Source organism: Colossoma macropomum, unplaced genomic scaffold, assembly GCF_904425465.1.
Source record: "Colossoma macropomum unplaced genomic scaffold, Colossoma_macropomum, whole genome shotgun sequence".
NCBI classification, from domain to species: Eukaryota; Metazoa; Chordata; class Actinopteri; order Characiformes; family Serrasalmidae; genus Colossoma; species Colossoma macropomum.
Genome location: NW_023494785.1, coordinates 31,110,865 through 31,134,778, shown reverse-complemented (window position 1 = coordinate 31,134,778; position 23,914 = coordinate 31,110,865). Strand labels below are relative to the sequence as shown.

Genomic DNA, 23,914 nt, shown 5'->3' with positions numbered 1-23,914 from the left:
AGCTTGTCCTATTATGTGGTGAGGCACAGTTCCAACGCACAGATTAGAGCAAAGAAATCAGTCGGCAGGCAAGAGCGAGAGAGATAGAGATAGATGGGTGAATGCGTTTCTTAAAGCAAAAGCCAGGCCGATATCTCCACTGCAAGCTTAACTCTCACAGGGCAGCTGAGACGGAGAGTCAGACTCTCTGAACAACAAGAGAAGGTTTACTTATAATAGTATATAATTTATACAGAAGCTATTCTATTAGCCACCGTCACAAGTGGCCCATAACAAGAAATTTTAATAATAACTGATTCTCAGTATATTATTGTATATTAGTAACTCAATACATAAAAGGGGAATTCCTCCCATTTTTCAAAAATTCTGCATAATTCAGTGGTTGAGATTAATTGTTATTCAGAGTGGTTTGATGTGAAGTGGTTCATTGTAGAGAAATGTGCTGATTCATATTTCTTTACAGTGCTGGTGATGGGAACCAGAGGTCATGATGTCTACAACATAAATGTAGCCATTTTATTTACTTTTTCAAAACTGCCAGTGAACCACATTATCTGAGTTTTTAATGGTGGTAAATCCTATATATATTTAAATAAATAAATACCTTCAGGGCTGGTACACATTGCATGTATCTTTTTGTCATGAATGTATTTTAAAAGAGGTCAAAAACTGATTGTAAAGCTACAGTAAAACAATGTCTCCACTGTCCACTCTCACTCAGTTTCTCTAGAACGGAGCATTTCACTTTGAACCACCCTTAATGACTTTATTCATTTTTGTAAACGTCTTAATAATCTAATTATGTAGAAATGAAAACATCTTAGAGCAAATCACTGTTTGCATTTTAATGCATGGTGGTAATTGTACATGGTGCGTCTTATTCAAATGAGCAGGATAAATCAGAATTCTTGTTGTTTTGTACATTTTTTATTATTCAGAATGTTTGAGATGATAAAAGCACACCATTTATTCCTGTAGCATCAACACACTGAGTTGCCAGTACAAACATTTTAACTGGTCATCACAAATTCAGTGGCACTACAGTTAATTACAGCCCATTTCAGTGTCTTCACGTAGGACAGTGGCCTGTGTCCACTGATTTAACTCATATCTAGTGAAAAATGCATAGTATTTCAGGATGTGTGTCAGTTGTTATGAAAATATCTGGAAATATTGTGTGCTGACCCTTTGTCCTAAAGTCTGGGTTTCTGTCTGAGTCTCCCCATGAGAAAAGAGTGGGTGTCTCTCTCTCTCTCTCTCTCTCTCTCTCTCTCTCTCTCTCTCTGTGGGTGGTTGTAATGGCGGCAGTAGTAGACACACATAGAGTCTGCATTCCAGTTCGCCATGACTCGATCAGGCATAGTCTCTGGATTTTGTCTCTCCTTTGAAGCTGTTGAACCGCATTGTTCAGTTTCTGAAAAAACCTCTGCACTTTTACCTTGTAAAACTATTTTTCTTTTTAACAGGTGAATATTCGTGAATGGCCATGATAATGACAAACGAGGCTCCTGTAATTTTATATTAATTATTTATAAAATCATAGCTAACCGAGACGAGCAGAGAAATTCTGTTAAAAGAGCAGATTCTAAACATGCCACATGTGCCTTCATAAGTTGAGAAGGAGATTTTTTTCTTATTATTTGAATTTGATGACGGTATTATTTTATGGTCCAGAAAGAAAAGTCATCCTTTACATTTCTTCCCTGTTTTTTATGAAAAAAAGTTATAAGTGCAGACTCTGTACCTGTCAGTACAGAATGTAAATCAAATGTAAATGTAGCTCACTCTGTAATTCATCGTGTATATTCCATTTAAATGGCAAAATGACAATAGTAAGTCTAGACTTTTCAGGCTTTATAACCCTGATGGGCCTGATGACCCTAATTTAACAAAGCCTGTTATGACCATTCACTTGTCAGTGTATCTGAAGGCCGTGTAAAAGGAAGTAACTCTTTCACCTTCTTTGGGTTAAACTGCTCTGGCCGGCTGGTGGTGGAATTTTTTGCCACTTCGAGACAGACTAATCCTCAGGTCAAGCCTTGTATTTCCTCCCGCTTTAACAGACTTCTCCAAATCTACTGAATCCTCATCCCTCTTACGCTCTCTCCCCCACCAAAAATAATCTCCACACTCTTTAACTGATCGACTTCTGCACTCTTCTGACTGTGAAGCAGCAGTCATTTTCTGATATCCAGAAAAGCCCCGTTATGTCAAATGCTTGACAAAAATAATCCTATCAGAGAGAGAGAGAGAGAAAGAGTGAGAGAGAGAGAGAGAGAGAGAGAGAGGTTTTGAGTGATGTGATCCAAGGAGCAGGTTGCAGTCGTTAAAGGCTAAACAGGAGATGAATAGTAAAACCTTTTAATAGGTTAAAGTCTTTGTGATGGTTTGTTGTGGACCCCTGCTGTTGGTCCATTACATCAGATTAAGGCTTTTATTGTGAAGTGCTGAGTTTCTTTGATAAATGCAGTGCTATAGAGAAGCATGTGAATGCTCCTGAGAGGCAGAGGAATCAGCGTCATGCAGGATTGGAATAACAAGCAATGATGGCTGTTTCAAAAAGATCTATTCATTTCAATATGAATAGTAACTGTGCAGCTAATAAACTGTCCAGCCTGCTGGGTTGGTTCCTGTAGAGGCTGAGTGTAAGACAGCTACCACAGTCATGACTGGCCATTTTCATTCTTCATTCTTTTTTGACTATATATATATATGTATATATATATATGTAAATATATATATATATGTATATATATATATCGCTGTTGGCGGAAGAAAACCTTGTATCTGCAAAATGGTAACTTTACAGAAGAAGCAAAAAACCTACTTTACTTTTAATGTAAGTCAATGTAACCAGACTTTTTTTCCACATCATTTTAGGCTGTTTCTGTTGGTCCATTCTTCATGAAATTTACACACATCATAAAGGACCACAGGCGTTTTCAAACTCTGTCAAAAACTGAAAAACGCCAAAAATGAACCATTCAAAAGAAAACCTGTCTTAGCATGAATGCTGTACACTGAGCGTGCATGCCTTTAATTTAGCTGTTAAGTTTAGTTAATTGACATAACTATTACTCTAAGTTAGACCTGTAGTTGATTTAAATCTACATTTATAGTTTCATTCTCATAGCAGTAGATACAGGAGGTTAGAATTAAGGAATGAGTGGAATTATAAGAGAAATCCACAGAGAACACAGAATTAACCACTTTACTGCCACTTCACTCACAGCTTCACCCGCATTGGGCAAAACACAAATATTGCAGTAAGAGTCCCACATAATCGACTGTTAAATATTAGTTTACTTGCTTTAATTGAACATTAAAATATTCATTAGTCACCTTTTAGTTTTTTAATACTAAAAAGACTGATAATAAAAGTAATACAATAATTATATTAGTAATAGTAGTAATAAGCATTGACTCGGATGCACTTAAATGGTGCGTATGTTACATATGGGACACTTTTATGAGACTAGCTGGCTAGTGGCCCTCCTGTAATTTAAGATTGAGACCCCTTTTTTTACGAAATTTAAGGCATTTTTCTTTACTTGAGGTAGCTGTATGTGCTCTTCTTGAGAGGTTGAGTACTGTAAAACAGCTTACCTAGCTTGTAATATTTGGCAACAGGATTATAGCAACCTGGCTCTAGCTAGCTAAGGTACTGCTAAGGCACTAAGGCTAGCTGTTTGGAATTGTATAGCTACCTGGCCATTTGAAATAATACAGAGGGACAGAGCTGGTTCATCTATATTTTAATGTAAAAATATCTCCTTTTGAATATAGAATTTGTCAGCAGGAATAAACAACTTCTCAGCTGTTTCAAAGGGTTTGCTTTTGTTCTAATAGTAACAAATCATGTCTTTAAGTTTAAAGATAAAAGTAGAATTTACAAGCATTGTGATAAATAAATGCAAATAATGTTGTTTTTACAATTTTGCGACAAAAAAAAGTAAATGACCATGCGGTGGTTAAAATGGCTTTAAAATGGCTTTTAAAATGGCTTTGTGTTTTACTTCGCTGCTTGCTCGTCAAACTTGCTGTTCATTCATTCAGGCCGGTAGATGGATATCAACATATTGATGCTGTGTTGCCATTTTTTTCTATTTTTATTTATTTTTCTACATCATTTGTGTACATCAGCTGTCTTTTACACTGTGTGAACATGAATGAACAAATGGAAATGCTTCAGACGTCACTGAAATAAAATGTTGTTGCATAAATTTACATTAAAAGTACAACTCCCACCTGAGAGAAAACAGAGCTCAGAGACCCTCCTTGATGCTTTAGTCTGCCGCATGTTTAATGATCATTGAAGAATTAGGAGTGGCTTGTCTAGGCTGAATGTTGCTGATGTAAAAATCTCACTGGGTACTGAGACGCAGCCTTTTTCTCTTCTTCCTTCAGCCGCTGACGTCTCTCTCTTTGGCGGATTCCAAGCTGAAGGGTGATCTGACCATCGTCCTGAACGCTCTAGGCAGTAACAGCTCTCTGACCCGAGTGGACATCAGTGGTAACGGTATGGGAGATATGGGGGCCAAGATGCTGGCCAAAGCCCTGCAGATCAACAGCAAGCTGAGGTGAGAGATCAGGACCAGCAAAGTGTCATAGTTCACGGTCCACTGTGAGAAGAGCATAGTGGTGTGGGGTTGTGATGTCAGAATTCTATACCCTTGATGAGTGCATTTTAGGGAAGAGATTAGTTTTAAAACTGAAAAATAAAATGTGAAATAATGTGAAATAAGTTAGTTACAGGGCCCGAACTGTATAGTGATTGAGGCATAATACAGGGCAGCCAATCAGAACAGAGTCCATTTACATATATAAGTGTTAATCACACAGTAACAGAAGCATACTGGTCATGTAAAAACAAATTAATGTATATAAAGCAGTTCAAATATCATAAATGTACTTATGGGAAAACTAAAATACAAAACATGTAGAATATGGGCCCCTTTAAAGATAATCAAAATCAAAATGTTCATTGTGAAACATTTTCATGAAGTGTACAGGTCATTATTGGACTGAGGTGTTTATTGTGGCCTTCAGCACCTGCTCTCTGGCTGTGTTTATGTCTATGGGGCTGTCTCTGTGTGTTTGTATGTGTGTGAGAGAAAGAAAGAGAGGGAGTTATTTTATTGATCTGTAATGTGTGCGGTTGCTTCATCTGCTCTTTTCTTTTCTGGCTGAATGTCTGTTCGTTTCTCCAGGACGGTCATCTGGGACAGAAACAATGTTAGCCCACAAGGTCTTCAGGACGTAGCAGCAGCACTGGAGAAGTATGTATGACTATTAATCTGTGTGTGTGTGTGTGTGTGTGTGTGTGTGTGTGTGTGTTGTGTGTGTGTGTGTGTGTGTGTGTGTGTGTGTGTGAGAGAAAGTTCTAGTGTGGGCATTACAGATGCTGCATCCAACATTAAGGTGTTTGTATTAGAGCTCAACCAGTTGAACCAAGAAGAAAATGATGTCACTGATATTGTTATTAAGGAACTACAAATTCCATTAACTCATAATATTGGCTGGTATTATTTAATATGGTCAAAAATGAAACAAAACCCCAGTAGTTTTAGTAGTGCTGACCTGAACAGCATTCTCCAGGCTTCCAGACCACCCATATACTCATTCTCAAAATCACCTTTCCAAACAATAATATTTATTGGGCTGTCAAACGTTTAAAGTAATTAATCATGATTTGTCGCATTTGTCAGTGCAGTTAATTGTGATGAACCATATTTGACTTAGTTGCTCAAATTTCACCCTAAATGGAGATTTTTTTGCATTGTTGTAGCCACATAAGTGGACTAAATTAGCTTCATCAAAATGTACTTATTACTCTTAATAATTAATATTAACAAAAATAAACAAAGTGGCCGCAGGGTAAATGGGAAAATAAGGTGAATGCATATTGACATCCAGTGAGAGCAGCAGTAGCTGCATGTTCCAACTCCACCATTATTGTAACCCTCCTGCTTTCATACCGTGACATTATATTTCACTATGCTATTGCTTTGCTAATCTGTGGGCTGTTGATTTACTCATAGTTGTCCCGTGAGTGTAATCTGCAGGAGGCATCTTCCTGATATTGCTGCATCAGCACTGTGTTTTGCTTTTAAATGTTGCTTCAGACTCGATGTACAGTGATTCACAACTCTGGAGTAGCTGAAAATAACATCAAAAGAGCCATCAATGAGAAGATTTTAAAGAAATAAGTGACTTTGCTCTAAATCTAAATCTGATGAATATGTGGAGCCATACTATCAAGCCGTTTTCTCTGCCAACTGATATACTGACAGACCCTAGTTGGAGAGAGAGAGAGAGAGAGAGAGAGAGACAGACAGAGAGAGAGAGACGATAAAATAATGAAGTCTTGTGCTGCACCTCCTCTCCTCTGGGAATCCAGACCTTTCGTCTAGCCCTTTCATGTCTCCTTTCCTTTCTACACTGATGTGAGAGGGAGAGAGAGAGAGAGAGAGAGAGGTATGGGAAGCAGAGTTTGGAGTGCTTTCAAAGGAATGTGTGTAAGTTATTTAATACTATATCTGGGTATAAGCATGCGATGGCTTCATGTTATGGGCTGGCATCTCTCTCCTTGCATCATCCTCATTTGAATATCATTTGCATAATGACCACCAGAGCACTGGTATTGGCTGCCTACTTCCCGCCAAACGGCACTCCTCTGAGACACGATTTGGCAGTGGCTAGCAAGCTCGCCCGCGGTGGCAAACGCAGGAGAGGATGGATGAGAGAAAAGGCAGAAGATGAAGAAATTGGGGATGGGGGTGGGGTTTCCTTTGGCAGAAAGAGGGATCATCTTGGGCTTCTGTCTCTGAAACCCTCCTGAATTCTTGATTTAAAGGAATAGTTTGGTGAAAAATCATGTCTGCACTATTGTCCCCTTAACCCAAATGGAGTGGATCAGCCAAGACGTTTGGTATAAGAATTTAGTTTGGGTAGCTACGAGATGTCGCTAGCGAGAAATGGAAGCTTACACCCACTAATTAGCATTAACTGCATGTCTAAATGGTCAGACACTTGCCTCAAACCACTTTGAATGGTTAACCTAGAAGACCAAACCGGCCCCTTTAAAACCTATGTTTATGACACATGTTTAAACCTAAATAGCTTTGCAGCTGTTTACAATATTAATAAACATTAAATTCAGTGTTCAATTAGGGAAGCTGAGCTTAATGACCGTATGGAGAAAAATATGTTTCATAGCTAAAAAAAAACAGTAGTGTCGGCCACCTGGACAGCTGAATTCTGTCTGTTTTTTTGTCCATTGTTATAGAGGAATGTATATCATACTGTCAGAAACAATGCTTTGGACACTAATCATATCTTCGCTGATTGATTATATTTGGGATGAGGGGAAAAGTGCGTGCATGTTTTATTTTTGTTTTTGTTTTTTTTTACCTGACTGTTCCTTTAAGACCCCTCCTACACTGCACTCTAATATGAAAGTGGTCCAGTGCTTTGTGTGATGTTTATATGAATCATAATTTGGCAAATGTCATCATTTTCCATTGCACATCAGGGGACCCTCATTCGTCAGGACCCTTAGACTGTCCCAGTAAGAGGACTCTAGCCTGGCTTTGTAGATAACTCAGCAGTGTCAGGTTAAATCCGTGAATGTGGGTCTAATAGCCTATTGTGTGTGCTGCGATGTTGTGGCTGTGTGTGTCCGACTGACCTGACCTTGACCTGAACAGCTGTTCAGTGAAGCTAGGAGCCGACAGAGGAAGAAGGTTTGCGTTTTTTAGATAACACATATTTACCCCACCACATGCATACACACACACACACACACACACACAATCCACGGTCACTCAGACCTTTGATGGACTGCTAGAATCCTCACTCTCCACTCTAAAACAGCCTCCCCCTCTGCACTGTTTGCCCATGTAATTGTGCATAATTTCCCCCAGATTGACTGTAGCTGGGATCAAAGCGCTGGTGAAAGCACGCCCCTCCCCCTCATCACCACTGAGAGTGTTACACAGAGAGAGAGTGTGTGTAGATCATTGTGCCAGGTCTGGTCCCTCAAGGCCACCGTTCAACATTTTCTAAGGGAGCTGATGAGACCTGGTGCCCTGATCCTCAATTCTTATTATGACTGAAACTTTGTCCCATCAGGTAGCTTGAGCTTCATTAAAAAAAAAACACAACAACAAAAAAAACATACTTTTATTTAAAGGAGTTGTTGATAATTCAAAATTACACAATTTTCCACAGACTCCAGATGTAGCTGATTACTCAAGATATGTTTGGCCTCTAAATGTTGCTTCTTTAGTGGAGAACTGGAGCTACAAGGCTAACGTTGCTAACAAACAATAGAAGTCAATAGTCACCCAAATCTTTTCCGTAAATACAGTACTGTGCAAAAAAAAACTAAGTGTATTATTTAAAGCCATTTATCTTGGCCATTAGAATGCTTGTAAAAAACATTGTATATTATTAGAATAAATGCAAATAAACATAAATCAATAAATATGAACAGTAAAAGTAACAATAATTTGTTGTTTTTAAAAACATAGTTGATATCTTGTGAGCTAGTTTGAAGAACAAAGTTTAATTCCAAGGACGCTCAATAACACACTTGATTTATCTTAATGAAGCATTTATTGAGCCAAGCAAGGTATTGGATGGTAACTACAATTAATACTGGGCTACCACTGAGGAGAGATTTTAAAATAGGAGAGATTTTAAAACATTGACATGCACAAAATCATTACTTGGTGTATTGAAGTCATTTGTAATGAGAATCAGGGTCTTTCAGAGATATTAGCCTCGTAGTCCCAGTGCTAAACTAAAAAAACTAAATATGGACACCATGCATGTCTGAGCTCAGGTCTCAGCCTCTAGGGTAAGAGAATTTTTTTAAGAATGACAGAAATGAGATATACATTTAAATCCTACAGTAGAATGATAGTAACAAGTCTAGACATCCAACAATGTAATTAGGGTGAATTTTACCTTCTGGTGATGTTGTGTTAGTGTGCCTGTATAGGAGTGAGCTCAAATCTCTCTCTCTCTTTCTCTCCCCTCAACTCCTGGCTCATGAATATTGATGGTCTGTGCCTGTCTGAGGGTCTATTCCGCCATTTCGACAGGATCAGTAACCTCAGTAATGATGTCAAGTCTCAATCAATTAGCCTTTTCAGAGGCTGATCTGTCGTCATGTGCTTTTGTTCTCTGGGCTGTTTGGCACTGAATGACTAATCTGCTCCCCGTCATAGACATTTTTAAAGAAAGTGTTTGGCTTAGCTAGACAGCCTCTCCACGTGGGTTGGGAACCAGCCATCTGTATATAAATCCCTCCTGAAGTGCATATTGTTGTTTAACAGGCCTTATTGTTCCTTTCAGGATATTTTAGGTGTGTATTTTTGATTCCTTCTCAAATAGCTTGTCATGAATCCTTGCAAACCCCTTTCTAATAGCGGAGCAGAGCCACATGAGCGCAGGTGTGTTTTCTTTAGTCATTTGTGTTTTCAGGCCTTTAATTCTCACCTATTTTCTCCTTGGTTACACCTTAATTGGATGTTTTGGCTGGATGAAATGAGGAGTAGCCTGTGACTGTTTAAATATTCACATCCCTGTGTGTGTGTGTGTGTTTGTGTGTGTGTGTGTGTGTGTGTGTGTGTGTTTGTGTTTGTGTTAACTCTCAATTTTTTCCTTCAGGAACTTCACCATCCGCTTCATGCCCATCCCCATAATAGATGCATCGCAGGCGCTGAAAGCCAGTCCAGAGAAAACTGAGGACGCCTTGCTGAGGGTGAGAACGCGTGTAAATCTGTGGGCCATTTAAGATGTAATCACTGTAACCAGTCCACAAGTTAAATGTTTATTGTGTTGGGTTGGAAAATGTTGGCAACCTAATGAAATCTCATACAGATCCTAAGTTTACTGCTATATGTATTAGTGAACTAATTAACTTAATTATGAGTCCTATCATCAGTATACATTCACGCAGTAGTGGTTGGTATGGCCAAAAATTTATATCACGGTATAATTAAACATAAAATATTGTGGTATATATGGTGGGGGAAATACGTATTCAACATGTCTACTGTTTTGTTTTGTTTTGTTTTTTTTTAATGAAAAAGTCACTCACTGAGCTCTTTATTAGGTACACCCACCTTGTATCTACACTCTTTGTCCATTTTATCAGCTCCACTTACCATACAGGTGCACTTTGTAGTCCTACAATTACAGACTGTAGTCCATCTGTTTTCTGTTAGCCCCCTTTTACCCTGTTATTCAATGGTCAGCACTCACACAGGGCCACCAAAGAGCAGGTACTATTTGGGTGGTGGATCATTCTCAGCACTGCAGTAACACTGATGTGGTGGTGGTGTGTTAGTGTGTGTTACGCTGGTCTGAGTGGATCAGACACAGCAGTGCAGCTGGAGTTTTTAAACACCTGAGTGTCACTGCTGTTCTGACAATAGTCCACCAACCAAAAATATCCAGCCAACAGCGTCCTGTGGGCAGCATTCTGTGACCACTGATGTAGAGCTAGAGGATGACCAACACAAACTGTGCAGCAACAGATCAGCTACTGTCTCTGACTTTACATCTACAAGGTGGACCAACAAGGTAGGTGTGTCTAATAGAGAAGAAAGTGAGTGGACAGTGTTTAAAAAGCGGCACTCCTGTATCTGATCCACTTGTACCAGCACAACACACACTAACACACCACAACCACATCAGTGTTACTGCAGTACTGAGAATGATCCACCACCCAAATAATACCTGCTCTTTGGTGGCCTTGTGGGGGTCCTGACCACTGAAGAACAGGGTAAAAGGGGGTTAACAAAGTATGCAGAGAAACAGATGGACTACAGTCTGTAATTGTAGAACTACAAAGTCCACCTATATGGTAAGCAGAGCTGATAAAATGGACAATGAGGGTAGATACAAGGTAAGTGTACCTAATAAAGAGCTCAGTGAGTGTCTGTTTCATTAGCTGTGCAGTGTTGGGTTAATGGCTGTGTATGGTCTAAACTTCATGTGAATAGCTGTACTAGAAATATTTCTGTTTCACTATAAATGGAGCAGCAGTTACATTCTGGCACCTGTAAGTTAATCAAATATAAAGTAACTGTGCAGTAACATCAGCAAAAAAATGTTATTTTTTAAAGTAATTTGCTAAAGAGGTTGTGATTACTGTTTTTCATCTCAAATTTGGATGGGGTACCCAAACTTTTGCACACAACAGTAGGCTGAGAGATGAGCTCGCTGAGTTTCTCTTTTTTTCCTTCCAGATGGAGAACTACCTGTTTAGGAACCACGAAACCCGCAAGTATGTGCAGGAGCAGGCGTACCGGCTTCAGCAGGGCATCGTCACCACCACCACACAGCAGGTGAGAACGTTTATCTCTGCAGTTTCATACTAGACATGCATGACATGGACATTCGTTAAATGAGGTAAATTTTTCAAACTTGGGAAATTGTGACATAGTTAAAGACTGGCCCACATTATGTTTGATCAGAGTGGTTTATGTTTGTTGTATCATGCGCCTTAAATTATCCAAGCACCTACATATGGATTGTCTGGGGGTGTGTCAGGATGTCCACAATTAAATGGTTGTTTATAGACCTTATTTGCATTTTGCAGCCTTCTGCAATATCAGAATTGCAAGGGGCGATATAATAATAAGTAACAAACAGACCTGCAGTCGGGTGCACAAGTATTTGGACAGTGATATTTGTCATTTTGCTTCTGTGAAAATGGAGGGACTGTGTAAAAAATGACTAATTCTTACAGTTAATGCAGTAGTTTTGTTAAACCCCTTGAATTAAAGCTGAACATCTACACTTCAGTCAGATCTTGACGGCTTCATTTCAGATCCATTGCAGTGGTATATAGAGGCAAAATGACAGTTGTGTCACTCTCTAAATACTTATGAACCTGACTGTAAATGATAGCAGTGGGCAGTATGGCCACAAATTTATATGATGGTATCATAAAAATTTTGATGCATTCGGTATATATCACAGTACATAAATATTTTATAATATAACATTAACAGTGTGTCACATATGACTTTCTACAAGGCTAAAGTTGGCTTTTCATTTGGCAGATTTTTTGTTAGAGACAGTATATCAACCACAGATACTATATAATACACAGAAAAGTCTCTCCTGCTTGCCTTGGTCAGATTTTAAAATATCTGGAGTCTTCTAGTCTTCTGGGCTCTATCTACAGTCTTATCTGCAGCTAATATCTGCTTGTTTTTCATGAATAGTTGTATTAGCATGTCTAAAACAGAGATGTAAAGGGATGATGATGCACTTGTTGGCTAATGGGCGATTACAAATGCTAATGAATAATTGGAGGAATAAACCCCTCGTGTCACTGCTGGAGCTGTGAAGTCAAGATTTCTCTTGGTTTAATAAGTAGTTTTTTCCGTTCCTCTTTGAAGTCCAGCTGCACAATTTATGCTGGCTTATGATCCCTAAGCGGATGGAAAATGTGATTTTGAAGCGGTTTCTTCTCGTTAAGAGGCCTGCTCAGGGAGAGCGGGCCCAGCTGACTGTGTAATCACGCCTCTCCCTCTCCAGATGATCGACCGAATATGTGTGAAAGTCCAGGACCACCTCAACTCTCTGAAGAACTCTGAGAAAGACGCCATCCTGGAAGATGTCAAAAAAGCTGAGAACCTCATAAAGGACGCGAGAAACTCCAAAACGGTAAAAGAATGCAATAAAGAAAAAAGGGTGTTCGACTCTGGTCCTGGGGGAACAGCTTTCAGCTCAGTTTGGTGATTTCCCTGCACAAGCACACCTGATTCAACTCATTTAATGGCCAGGTCCAGTTGCTGAGTTTGAGGGAGAAAGCACTGACCCTTCAGGACCAGCCAAAACTATCAAAACAGTATCAAAACTTTTCCACATGACCCATCATGTAAATCTGAAAATGCATACATAGTTCATATGTATTTTACCTTCTGTTTTTATTAAACCATGTTCTCCAGCTGCTGTCCTCCTCTGATATAATAAAACAGCAGTGGACAGGCATAGTGGTCCTGAAATTAAGCTTATTTTAAAGGGTCCATATTGTGGAAAACTATATTTTCACCACTTTTTAAAATGAGTTTGATGCAATACATAAACATTGGCTAATCAAACCATACCGTTCAAACCCCAGTCCATTTAGTCCATACATGGAAACTGCACTGCAAAGCAGCCTGTTTTGAATTCACTGTTTTTGTGATGTCACAACAAACACTTACATAAATCTGCCTGTTCAGCCTAGAGCAGGTTAGCTCCGCCCATTCACATTAAAGTTATATACAATGTTTCAGCCCAGGCTGCTTGTTAAAAATAAAGGGCAGCTTATCAGAACAGAGCTCATTTACATGCATTGGTCTTAAAGGCACAGTAACAAAAACAGCCTGTTTAATTTTAAAGGATGAAGAGAAAAAAATGTAAAATGGTAAAAATGTATATTAATGCACCAATGTCATAAGTGACTACAAAAATGTAGGATATGGGCCTTTCAAAGTTGTAATATTATTGTAATATTAATAATTTCTCATTCATAGGACATTAAAACGAGCAGAGAAATTCTGTTCAAAGTGCAGATTCTAAACTTTCAATCAATACATTCTTCTTTGTTAGTGGAAGTTTTATTATCACTGCTGTTGCATCCGAGTCCAATCTTGTGCAGGTCAAGATGCACTATAGTCTTCTGAAAAACTGAGAATCTTCCTCACCTCTGATTACATGTAGAAATGCATTGTTGGAGCCGTTATCTAAATTTTCAATCTATACCACATTTGTTAATTAAAGAAATGTTTTCATGTGATTTGAATTTGATGAAAAATTATTGTGTGTAGTCTTGCTTTGTGTAAAGAAAACATTCCTTGACTTTTATGCCAAATTCTGGCACTGAAGCAAGTGGAAACGTGCTGTCTTGAAACTCTTTACAGAATGTAAATTAAGTGCATACATAATTTATTGTAATAATTATGTAATTAGTTATGGAATTATATAATTTCATGAGGTCTAATTCTAAAGATTATTTGAGTCCCATATGAATCAAGTGACTCACCAAACAGTCAAGAAATGTGAAGAAAAGATCAAGAAATGTGGACTGGAAGCAGTTAAAGCCAAGTCAAGGCTTGATTTAGAGCTAGATTGTTTTAAACCTAGACTTGGTCTTGCTCTCATTTGGACTCTTGACTCCGTCTCAGTCTTGACTTGCTGTCTGTGCTGGGCTTGTCTTGGAATCCTCATTGTAACACAACAGCCCTATTTATGATAATACGAATGCCTTGAAACGTTAATGTTGGCAGAACTGCAGTAGTAACTCTAGACATGTAGGGTTAAGATCTATACTATCACAAATTTAGGATTTCTGTGTCTTCCTTTGTGCAGTCCTTGTGTATTGTCTCTTACTTAAATGCTTACAAACCACTGGCCAGTACTTCTGGTACAGTTTTATTAATATAAAAAGTAAAAGAATTTCATTCAGCATCAAAGTTATGTGAAGGATGTTGCCACTTCTAACACTCTGTGCTCCGTCCACAGCTCTTGCCCAACCTGTACCACCTGGGAGCTGCATCCCGTGAGGAGCTGAATGGCTCATCTGTTGGCCCCATCCAGGAGAAGCTGGACTCCATGGCTGGAGAAGTGGCTCAGGTCATGGACGAGCAGCTCCAGGTAACCTCATCTCACTGATGATTTCATTAATATGTCCATAAAAATCATTTATTGTTGCTTGTAGGCTAAATCTGTAAAACTGATTCCCAGTGGTTTTATGACGTATCTGCCTGATGCATGCTGGGTATTGTAGTAAGAGAACATGGACGAATGAAAATATGAAAAGTAAAAACCGGTGTGGCTGAGAGGTATAATGCTGCGCTGTGGAACACTGCGTAACACGACCAGTTCCCCAGTTGTTCATCCTAATCTCTTGCATCTGTAGTGTGCGGCTGAGTGCTAAGAACAGTTATTTTGGCACGTTTCCCTGTACTTCTAAAGAAATAGAAAACCTTTTGATTTGACACGCATTTGCAGTAGAATCCAATTGGCAGATTGTTTTCAGGTCTTATCTAAGGCTGAGGTTTGAAAACCTCTGATCTGGAGTATTTATGGCATCACTAGCTTTACCCTAAATGCCCATGTTCTCTCAAGACACTAAACAGGCCCATTCAGCTTTTTTGAGGAAAAGGTTGACATTTAATGTCTAGGATTCTGGGCCTTAATATTATCTTTCAGTTACTTCTAAAGGTTTATGTAAAAGTCATGCCTACCTACTGAAGATTTTCACCAAATGCTGGCTTCAGAGGAGTTCCCCCCACTCTGGAATTATTTATAAGAATTTCCAATTATATACGCTTTATGTAAAAGACGACTTACACCGTTCATCTACAGAAAGACAAGGAGAAAATACTCTAAGAAATGAGACTGTTACATTCAGGAAACAGATGCAGATCAGGGTACCCCCCCTTTCTCTCTTACATTAGACATTAATGCTGAAACCCCTGTGTACCTGTCTACTTGTCTCTGAACGCTCATACCAAGCGAGACCTTGTGTTTATCACCACATAGTTTTTTTGTTAAGCTTGAAATGCTGAAAAAATAAAGTACAAAAAAGGACATTAAACAGCCCCCCATAATTTTAGTGTAGCGTAGGATTTGACTAATACTAGATGTTTGTCCCCTTTTATTTCTGCCAGTTTGCTGTTTTATATGTACATATTCCCTCCCACACTGCATCATATGGTTTGAAGTCTTTTCAGGAAGTCTCAGGGTGTGCTGTCAAGCATGGACCTCCAACACGGCTAGTAAATAGTCATGAGTCAGAGGCATGCTACTTGGCCGGGCTGTTGCTGTGAAGGCTGAGAGGCTGTCATCTTTCATCAAGTTTCTGTTAATCTTGCGTCTGAGGAAGTAAGAGTGGTCAGGCAGACTCCAAAGCGACAGAGTGGACTGAGCGGGGCTTTTCCAGTCTCATTTTCAGCTTATTTACTGCACTGACACCACAGGCCTGCACTGAATACAAACAGGCTACTGTGTGTAAGGTCTGGCTGGTCTAGCTGACCACACAAGAGGTCTTTCATTAAGGAGACTCCGCTGAAGAGGAAAGTTTGCGGCAGAGCTAAGTAGCAGGAGCAATTAATATGACACACACACACATAAATATAAATAGATGACAGATAGGACTTTGAAGTGCTATATAAATGCCAAATACATACACACATATCCTAAAATATTAAAAAGAAACTGAGTAGAGAAACTGACAGAGAATCACAGTGGTGGGAACCAGACGTCTGAAGAGTTGAATGCCTCTAAATGCTCCCTCACAGAAATGACATGAAATGGCTACAGATACGCTGCCTGATGTCTGAAATAGTTCTATGATTGTTTTAGGACAGGTTATCGGTCTAAATTTGATTTTTACACAAATACATTTTATTAAATACATTCATGGTGGAGTGGAACATGCAGGGCATTCCAAGGCACAACAGTCACCAAAAAAAATGTTTTCTAGTTTTTGACTGAACCCTTATTTCTTTCAGATCAGATCTGAGCCACTTTCATATGTGGTCCTGTATCTGATTAATATCTAATTCGTGGCCTTGTGACCTGAATGAGAATGGCCAGATTGGAATTCATGTGTTTTCTTTCACTGGCAATCATGCCGAACCTGAAGTCAGTGCCAGTAAAGCTGCAAAAGCAAAGCATCTGCCCTTTTTGCCTTTGTCTTGATGTAGTAATGAACAACTGAGAGCTGTTTGAGGCTAATTAACTTTGCTTGTTCTACTAGTTAGTTGGTTCATTGTTCATGGCACATGGTTCATTCACGAGTTGAATTTGGATTGAGTTGGTTGTGCACATACGGGTCGTTTCGGGACGCAGTTTCCTTCACCTTGATGACAGATTTGAGTCACTTGCCCACATAAATGAGAACCATGAATACAGAAACACTGGATCTGAGCCAAAGCATCAGAATTGAGTAATTAGGCTTGTGATATGCATGTAACCCAAGAGGCTGTGGCTCATGTTTTGATGCAAAATTTGTGTTAGACATCCTCTAATCCTTCATCAGTGGAAAGTTTCTGAGAATAGAGCTGCTCTTGGCTGGATATTTTTAAGGGGTGGTCCAATCTCAACCTTGCAGTGACACTGACGTGTGTAAAAATGCCAGCAACACCGCCAGCAGCGCACGCATTACCATATTAGTGTCACTGCAGTGCTGAGAATGAAAATAGTATCTGATAAGAAACTGAACAGTAATGAATGAGGTAGAAGGTGAATAATAAATTGTATGTGACAGCAGATTCAGGCTGCAGTCTGTAATTGTACACCTACAGTGGCCCCACAAATATTTGGACACTAACCGTTGGTGCACTTAATGAACAAAGTGTTTGTTTCGGAGAAAAACTCTTTTAGCACAACATTAAACTAATGGTAGGCTCTTCATGTGGAGAAAGTCTGACTGGATCATGAATTAAGGCTGGGAAATATGACAATATTCTTTTGTTATCGTCGGGGGTGCGAATTTGATCTTGAAGTTTGGGGGGGACCAGCGTTGAGAGGCTGTAGCATACATACAGCCTCATAGAAGTTACAAATTTCATACATAGTATTAGGTAAACAGAGAACACTGATTTACTGTATTCATGATAACTAATCCTTTGTATTAGATATTAGATAGCATTGTTAGTAGTTACAGGACATGCATAGTGTTGATACAAATAAAAGGTAGTAAAGTTAGCTGTTAGGTTACCTGTGTATCTTAGTTTAGTTGTACTACAAACTGAAACTCTTTTGGGACAACTTGTTGTGTGCACAATATGACTTGTGTGGGAATTTTAATGGAAAATATTATGTAATATAATGTATAATATATAATATAATATAAATAATGTAAGCTATGTAATTTTTTTTTTGCAAACCATCCCACTACCCCACAAAAATTACCTTTCGAAATAAAAAAATGAAACAATCATAATAAATGCTGCCACAGTGTGTGTTTTTAAGCGTATTGTGGATATCCTCAGTAAAGACATTGACCAATGAGTTTCATTACAAAGAGAATATAATTAGTCCCGTTTAGCTGAATTTAGTGCACTGAAGCATGAAGAACATTAAATAAAAATCATTGTATCTATTTGCAAGTTTCTGAAAGAAAATGACATCTTGGATGTGTTGGAATGGTCCCAAGGATCTTAATACAAATTTACATATGGTGCAAATGTCCAAATACTTTTTGGGCCCACTGTATGTAGTGAACCTATAAGGTAGGTTGACTTCATAAAATGGCTCGTACATAGACAAAGTAGATGATTTCACCTTGAGTGACCTTATACCTTAATGTTTATTTTATTAAAGCAAATGATTGAACATTCCATTTTATCGCTAACAAACCAATCTTACACTACCGAAAGGTTACCAAATGTTTCAGTAGTGACTGTTTCAGTAGTGACTGTTTCAGTAGTGACAATTTTAGCTAATTTAATGCAGAATTCAACAATGCTATCCAGCACATGACTTGCAAACACACATACATAACATCATAATATTTTCCATTTAAACACAAAAGTTTACATAATTGAAGAAAATACATGTTTCAGTAGTGACCATTCCAGTGAGATCGAACTACTCACCATGTGGCCATGAGGGACAGGGATGCAGTCTCACTTCCTGGTCTAAAATGCAGGGGTGCGGCTAAAATAAGGCTAAAACTCTGTGTTTCAGTGAATGTGAAAATGTGGGACTGCATTTTTTACGTTTTTGTAATTAAACTGATGATAAATCAAAATTGTTCAACTTTAAAAGAAATCAAAAAGATCTTTAAAAAGCAACATAAAAACGTCTGAATACTTACTTTTTAATACAATTGATTTTTTACTGTGAGACTACAGTTCAAACTATTTCAGTAGAATGGTCCATATATAGAGAATGTATATGTTCAGTATACTCATGATGTTTTCTCTGTCCAGTCTACGCTGATCTAATAAATGACTCAGTCGTCTTTCCGTGGTTCAGGACGTTGTATAACATCTTAGTCATGCTGAGGAAATTTCTCTGCCCTCTTTTGTTTTCCTGTTTGAGCATTTGACTAACTGTTTGTGGTCAGTGGACACTGAACTTTGTGTGTGAGTGACCCACACTGATATATTTAGTCCTTATCAGAGGCTGATATGAAAGCACACCGTGCTGTGTTTAGCTTTGTTTGGTCTCTGTCGTACGACTGGTCAGCCACTGCAGACTGTGTTTCATGTCCATTTTTAGAGTTTAGTCTGGATTTATTTGTGTGCTGGCTTGTGATCATTTGCCGGCTGCTCTCCAACTTGGAACTGAAAAGATCCTGAGCCATATTAGTCTATAAAAGATCTGCACCTGATACGAGAACATAAATCATATTAGTGGATTTAATGTTTTTTTAAAGAAACTCCCTCCTTATTCTGCACAGAACTGGCTTTGAACTGTAAGATCTCCTGCTGTACAAGCAGTTTGGCTCAAGAAGACCCACAGCTACACAACTCAGTACAAGCACTGCCTGTTCAGGCTACAGGCTGAACGATATCTATACCTGAGGTTATCATGTACAGGATGATGGTAAATAAACGTACAAACAGTTAAAGGAAATAAACTGGAAAAGCAGACAAAGAAATCTTGTAAAAGTACGTCTTGCCCCACTTGCCAAAAAGTTATTTATCAAAGTACAACACTAAAAATATTATATCTTGAAGTGAAATTGAAGCCTCATCAATTTGTGTTATTTATTCCACTTCATTGTAATAAGCTATGATAAAAGACAAATATCTGCTAATGCTAGATAGCCAGTGAAACTCCAGTGAACAGCTTTATAGCTTTCTGATGAAAATCAAACTCAATAATTTTTGGGGTAATAATACAAAATGTATTGCCACCCCCTCCTAATAAGATCACATATACGCTATATGGCCAAAAGTGTGCAGACACTTGACCATTACACCTAAACAAGCTAGTAGGACATCCCATTCCAAATCCAGCGTCCACTCTTTCAGGAAGGCTTTCTACTGGCTACTGGAGTTCCTCCACACCAAACCAAACAAACCATGTCTTTAAGGAGCTCGCTTTGTGCACTGAGGCACAGTCATGCTGGAACAGGAAAAGACCTTCCCCAAACTGTTGCCCCAAAATTGGAAGCACTTACCTGTTTAGTATGCAGCTGCTCGGCCATGGAAAGCCTTTCCATGAAGTTCCGGACACACAGTTCCTGTGCTGATGTTGCTTCCAGAGGCAGTTTGGATTTTTGCAGTGAGTGAGGCAAAAAAACATAATTTCTACACACAAGTTCACAAGTGCTTCCGCAGTCAGTAGCCCTGCTCTGTGAGTTTTCTTGGTCTGCTGCTTTGTTGCTGAACTAATTTTGCTCCTAGACACTCCTAGACCATTTCACAATAAAAGCACTTACAGTTGACCGGGGCAGGTCTAGCAAGGCAGAAATTTCACAAACTGACTTGTGGCAGAGGCGGCATCCTATGCCCTGTGCATACCATGTTTGAAGTCATGAGCTCTTCAGTATGAGCCATTCTACTGCCACTGTTTTTCTATGGAGATTGCATGGCTATGTGCTTGATGGTTTTTAGGAGTCCCTGAAACACCTGAACTCAGTAATTATGTGTCATATAGTGTTTATAAAAATAAATAAATCTATATTTTATTAAAAAAAAATCAACAGACACTAAAAAGTTGTTGGGTCAGTGAATTCCAGGAATGCGCTTATCCAGATGACATATCAGAATAAATTCTGTCCCCCAAGACCTAGAAGTTGGTAGCATTTAGATGATTTGTGAAATTGCAAGTTGGACCACAATTCTAATATCATCCTAGTTACTGTGTGTTACCTCATAAAAGTTAATGAGTGTAGTGTGTGTTTTAGCCAATTAACTAGTTCGAAAAATGCCAACTTTTTTATTTGTAGTAATGAGTTGATATGTCGAAACCTTTGCTTGACTTTTGATCTTAAAAATGTGCTTCATCATGAGTGTAAAGAGAAGGTTTCAGGTCTTGTGCTAGTAGACTGTCTACACTTATAAAGTATTCTTTTCTGTCTTGTCTTATAGACGCTGCTGGAGTCAATGGTGGACGCAGCGGAGAATCTCTGTCCTCACGTGATGCGGAAGAGCAACCTGAGGCAGGACCTGATCAAGGCCAGCATGGGCAAAGTGGTTGTCCCACGCAGCTTCGTGAAGAACACACTGCTCGAGCAGTCCGGCGTCGACATCATCAACAAGATCAGGTTAAACACTCTCTCTCTCTAGAATTCCTTAAAAAAGTCTTTAAAATATCTTAATGACTGCCGTATTACTGGTGTCCAGATACCAGCCTCTGTGTTTCTTTTATTGTTTATTAGGACTGCAGCTAATGATTATTATTGGAACTGATTGATCTATGAACTACTGGTCAGTTAATAGACTAATGGAAGCATTTTGCCTTCTGCTGTTTACTCTCATTTTGCACCTCTTCTTTTATGGTGCAGTGAAACAATAGAAGTTGTATTGCCCTCAACAGTTCATGTAGTGAATTGCTGTCTGTCAGAATGACTAAAGGTGTCATAGAAACATGTTGCTGACAGGTCACTTCCATGGCCAACATCTAGGACGTGTTGACTAATTTGTTAACTTGAGCACACATATCAAATGTCTTTATGTGGTATTAGTTATGTTCCTGTTTTGGCGCTGAGTTTAAGGTCTCTATGTTTGCGTTCTATCTCTGGGCAGTCTTGGGCCACATATAGGTCACATTAAAAATATAATGTGAACCATAAGGTTGGGCGGTGTCCCTTTTTTCAGTACCTTAAAAACATTGTTCAGTAAATGTCAAACCATCTAACAATTGATTAATGTAAAACAGTGCTGTTAATAGCAGATAGGAGCTGGTGAGCATTAGCTTAGCTAGCATGATAACAGCTCTGCGCACCAAAGAACGGTAAAATTAAACCTGTTCAGTGCTGTTTGGATATTTGGCCTGATCAGCTAACTTAATGTTAGCTTAGCGAGGAGGCTACATACACAAACAGTGCTACACAATACAATACAGGTTTGATTTTGACTAACCAATACTCTGCAAGCGCAGAGTGGAGTGATTGGTGTTGGAGTGACAAAGTGTGTTCTGTGACTGGGACTGTAGAGTTTTTGGCTAAGCTAACCTGAGCTTAGTTAGCAGGCCAAACCTGCCACGCAGCGCTGGCTTTGTTCCAGCTGTAACTGATGCTAAAACTGCACCTATTTAGAGGACAACTGAGAGTGCAACGTTAAGTGACTGGAGAGTGAAAGTCATCGAACATGGTCTGTGGTGTGTAGCTCTAAGCCCTCACTGAGCTACTTTTGTGCTTAGTTTTTCAGAGATTTTTCCTGGCTCTGATTTTTTCCCTCTTTCCATCAGCGAGAGTTCACCAAGTGAACTCTAAGATATAAAAGGGTGGACATAGAGTAGACGTTTGTCATAATCTTGAATTACGCCCTTAATTTTTTAAATACCGGCATTATTTTTAAATACTGCGGTATATCTTATTATCGTTATACCATCCACCCTAGTGAACTACTATACAACATCAGATTTTCAGAATCAACATCAGAATCGGATCTGGGCCAGTTTTACCTGTCTCAACTAGTCATGCACAGAATCAGGTGGAGTCAAGCAAAGCTTGTACTTTTTCTGAGAGGAAATCTCAAGCAAAAAATTGCATGCATGCAATTACTGCTTTCTTTAACGTATATTTATTTACCTCAACTCAGGGCACCCATTTGTTTGTTGCAACTTAATATGTTTATGAGATCTAATAGCTGTGAAAATGATTGCAGCCAGCTTGAGTAATTGAGATTAACTGAAATAATTGTGATTATGCGATTATGTAATAATTGTGACAGGCCTAGTCTGAACACAGTCTAATGGTTTACATTATTTACAGTCACAGTTGAAATCAGCTTGCCTGAATGTACAGGGGTACTCAAGAGCACAGCATCAGTGGCCTCAGTAATAACTTCAAGAGTCATGTCGTCTGGCCTCTGGGCTGCCATCATCCTTACAGTAACTGACCAGGAATAGAGGAATGATACAGAGTGATACAGAAATTAAGCTCATTTTAAGATAGCCATGGGCTTTTGTTGCCCACCATGGTTCATTTTTACGAGTTAACAACACAGCAGTAAACCTCAGGCTCACACCTTTGTGCTTTTTCTCTCATCTCTGGCTTCAGTCCACAGGGAAGTGAGCCATTCTGCTCGCTGCAGGGGGCTTACGCTACCTGCCTTGTGGATAGAGGACTGATAGAAGCTTCCCTCTGGTGCTCACTGATGACCTGTTTATCTGTTTCTCTTCTGATGCTTGATGTCTGGAGCTGTGTGTTTTTTTTTATTGTGGTGATCTTGCTACAAGAGAAGAACTATTCACTCACTCCCACCTCCATCTGTTTTTCCATCTTTCTATCTTCTGTTTTCTTCCTCTAGTGAAGTAAAGTTGAGTCTAGCCTCCTTCCTCTCCGATCGAATAGTCGATGAGATTTTGGAAGCACTTTCAAGCTCACAGAATACACTGGTGAGTCTTCTCTTGTTCTTGTTTTTCTTGTTTTGTAAATATTTATAAACTAAAATTGCTTAATATCTAAAACAAAGAGACGTGTCTGAATGGCAACAGCCATTCCCAAGCACTATATTCAACTATAAAGCATCAGTGTTTATGGGAGTTTGATTTGTATTGTCTGCTTACAAAGATCCATCCGTGACCTATTATTCAAGCCTGACAAGACATGAAAGCCCTCTCTGACAAGACACTCATCTGAATCCAACAGGGTGTAAATGCAGGCCTGGCTAACCCGATATACTTCAATTAGTGTTCAGCTTGTGACACAAGAAATATATATATATATATATATATATATATATATATATATATATACACATACATACAT

At 38.9% G+C, this 23,914-nt stretch overlaps 1 protein-coding gene across 1 annotated transcript in view; it reads left to right on the top strand.

Moving 5' to 3' along the window:
- The window catches only part of LOC118821746 (F-actin-uncapping protein LRRC16A-like), a 155,705-nt gene that overhangs the window by 100,684 nt on the left and 31,107 nt on the right, over positions 1–23,914 (top strand). Inside the window, exons 21-28 of the mRNA XM_036590478.1 lie at positions 4,408–4,580; positions 5,211–5,279; positions 9,679–9,772; positions 11,265–11,363; positions 12,565–12,693; positions 14,536–14,667; positions 21,069–21,244; positions 23,454–23,541. Coding sequence (XP_036446371.1) covers positions 4,408–4,580; positions 5,211–5,279; positions 9,679–9,772; positions 11,265–11,363; positions 12,565–12,693; positions 14,536–14,667; positions 21,069–21,244; positions 23,454–23,541 — 960 coding nt within the window. The remainder of the gene's footprint in view (positions 1–4,407; positions 4,581–5,210; positions 5,280–9,678; positions 9,773–11,264; positions 11,364–12,564; positions 12,694–14,535; positions 14,668–21,068; positions 21,245–23,453; positions 23,542–23,914) is intronic.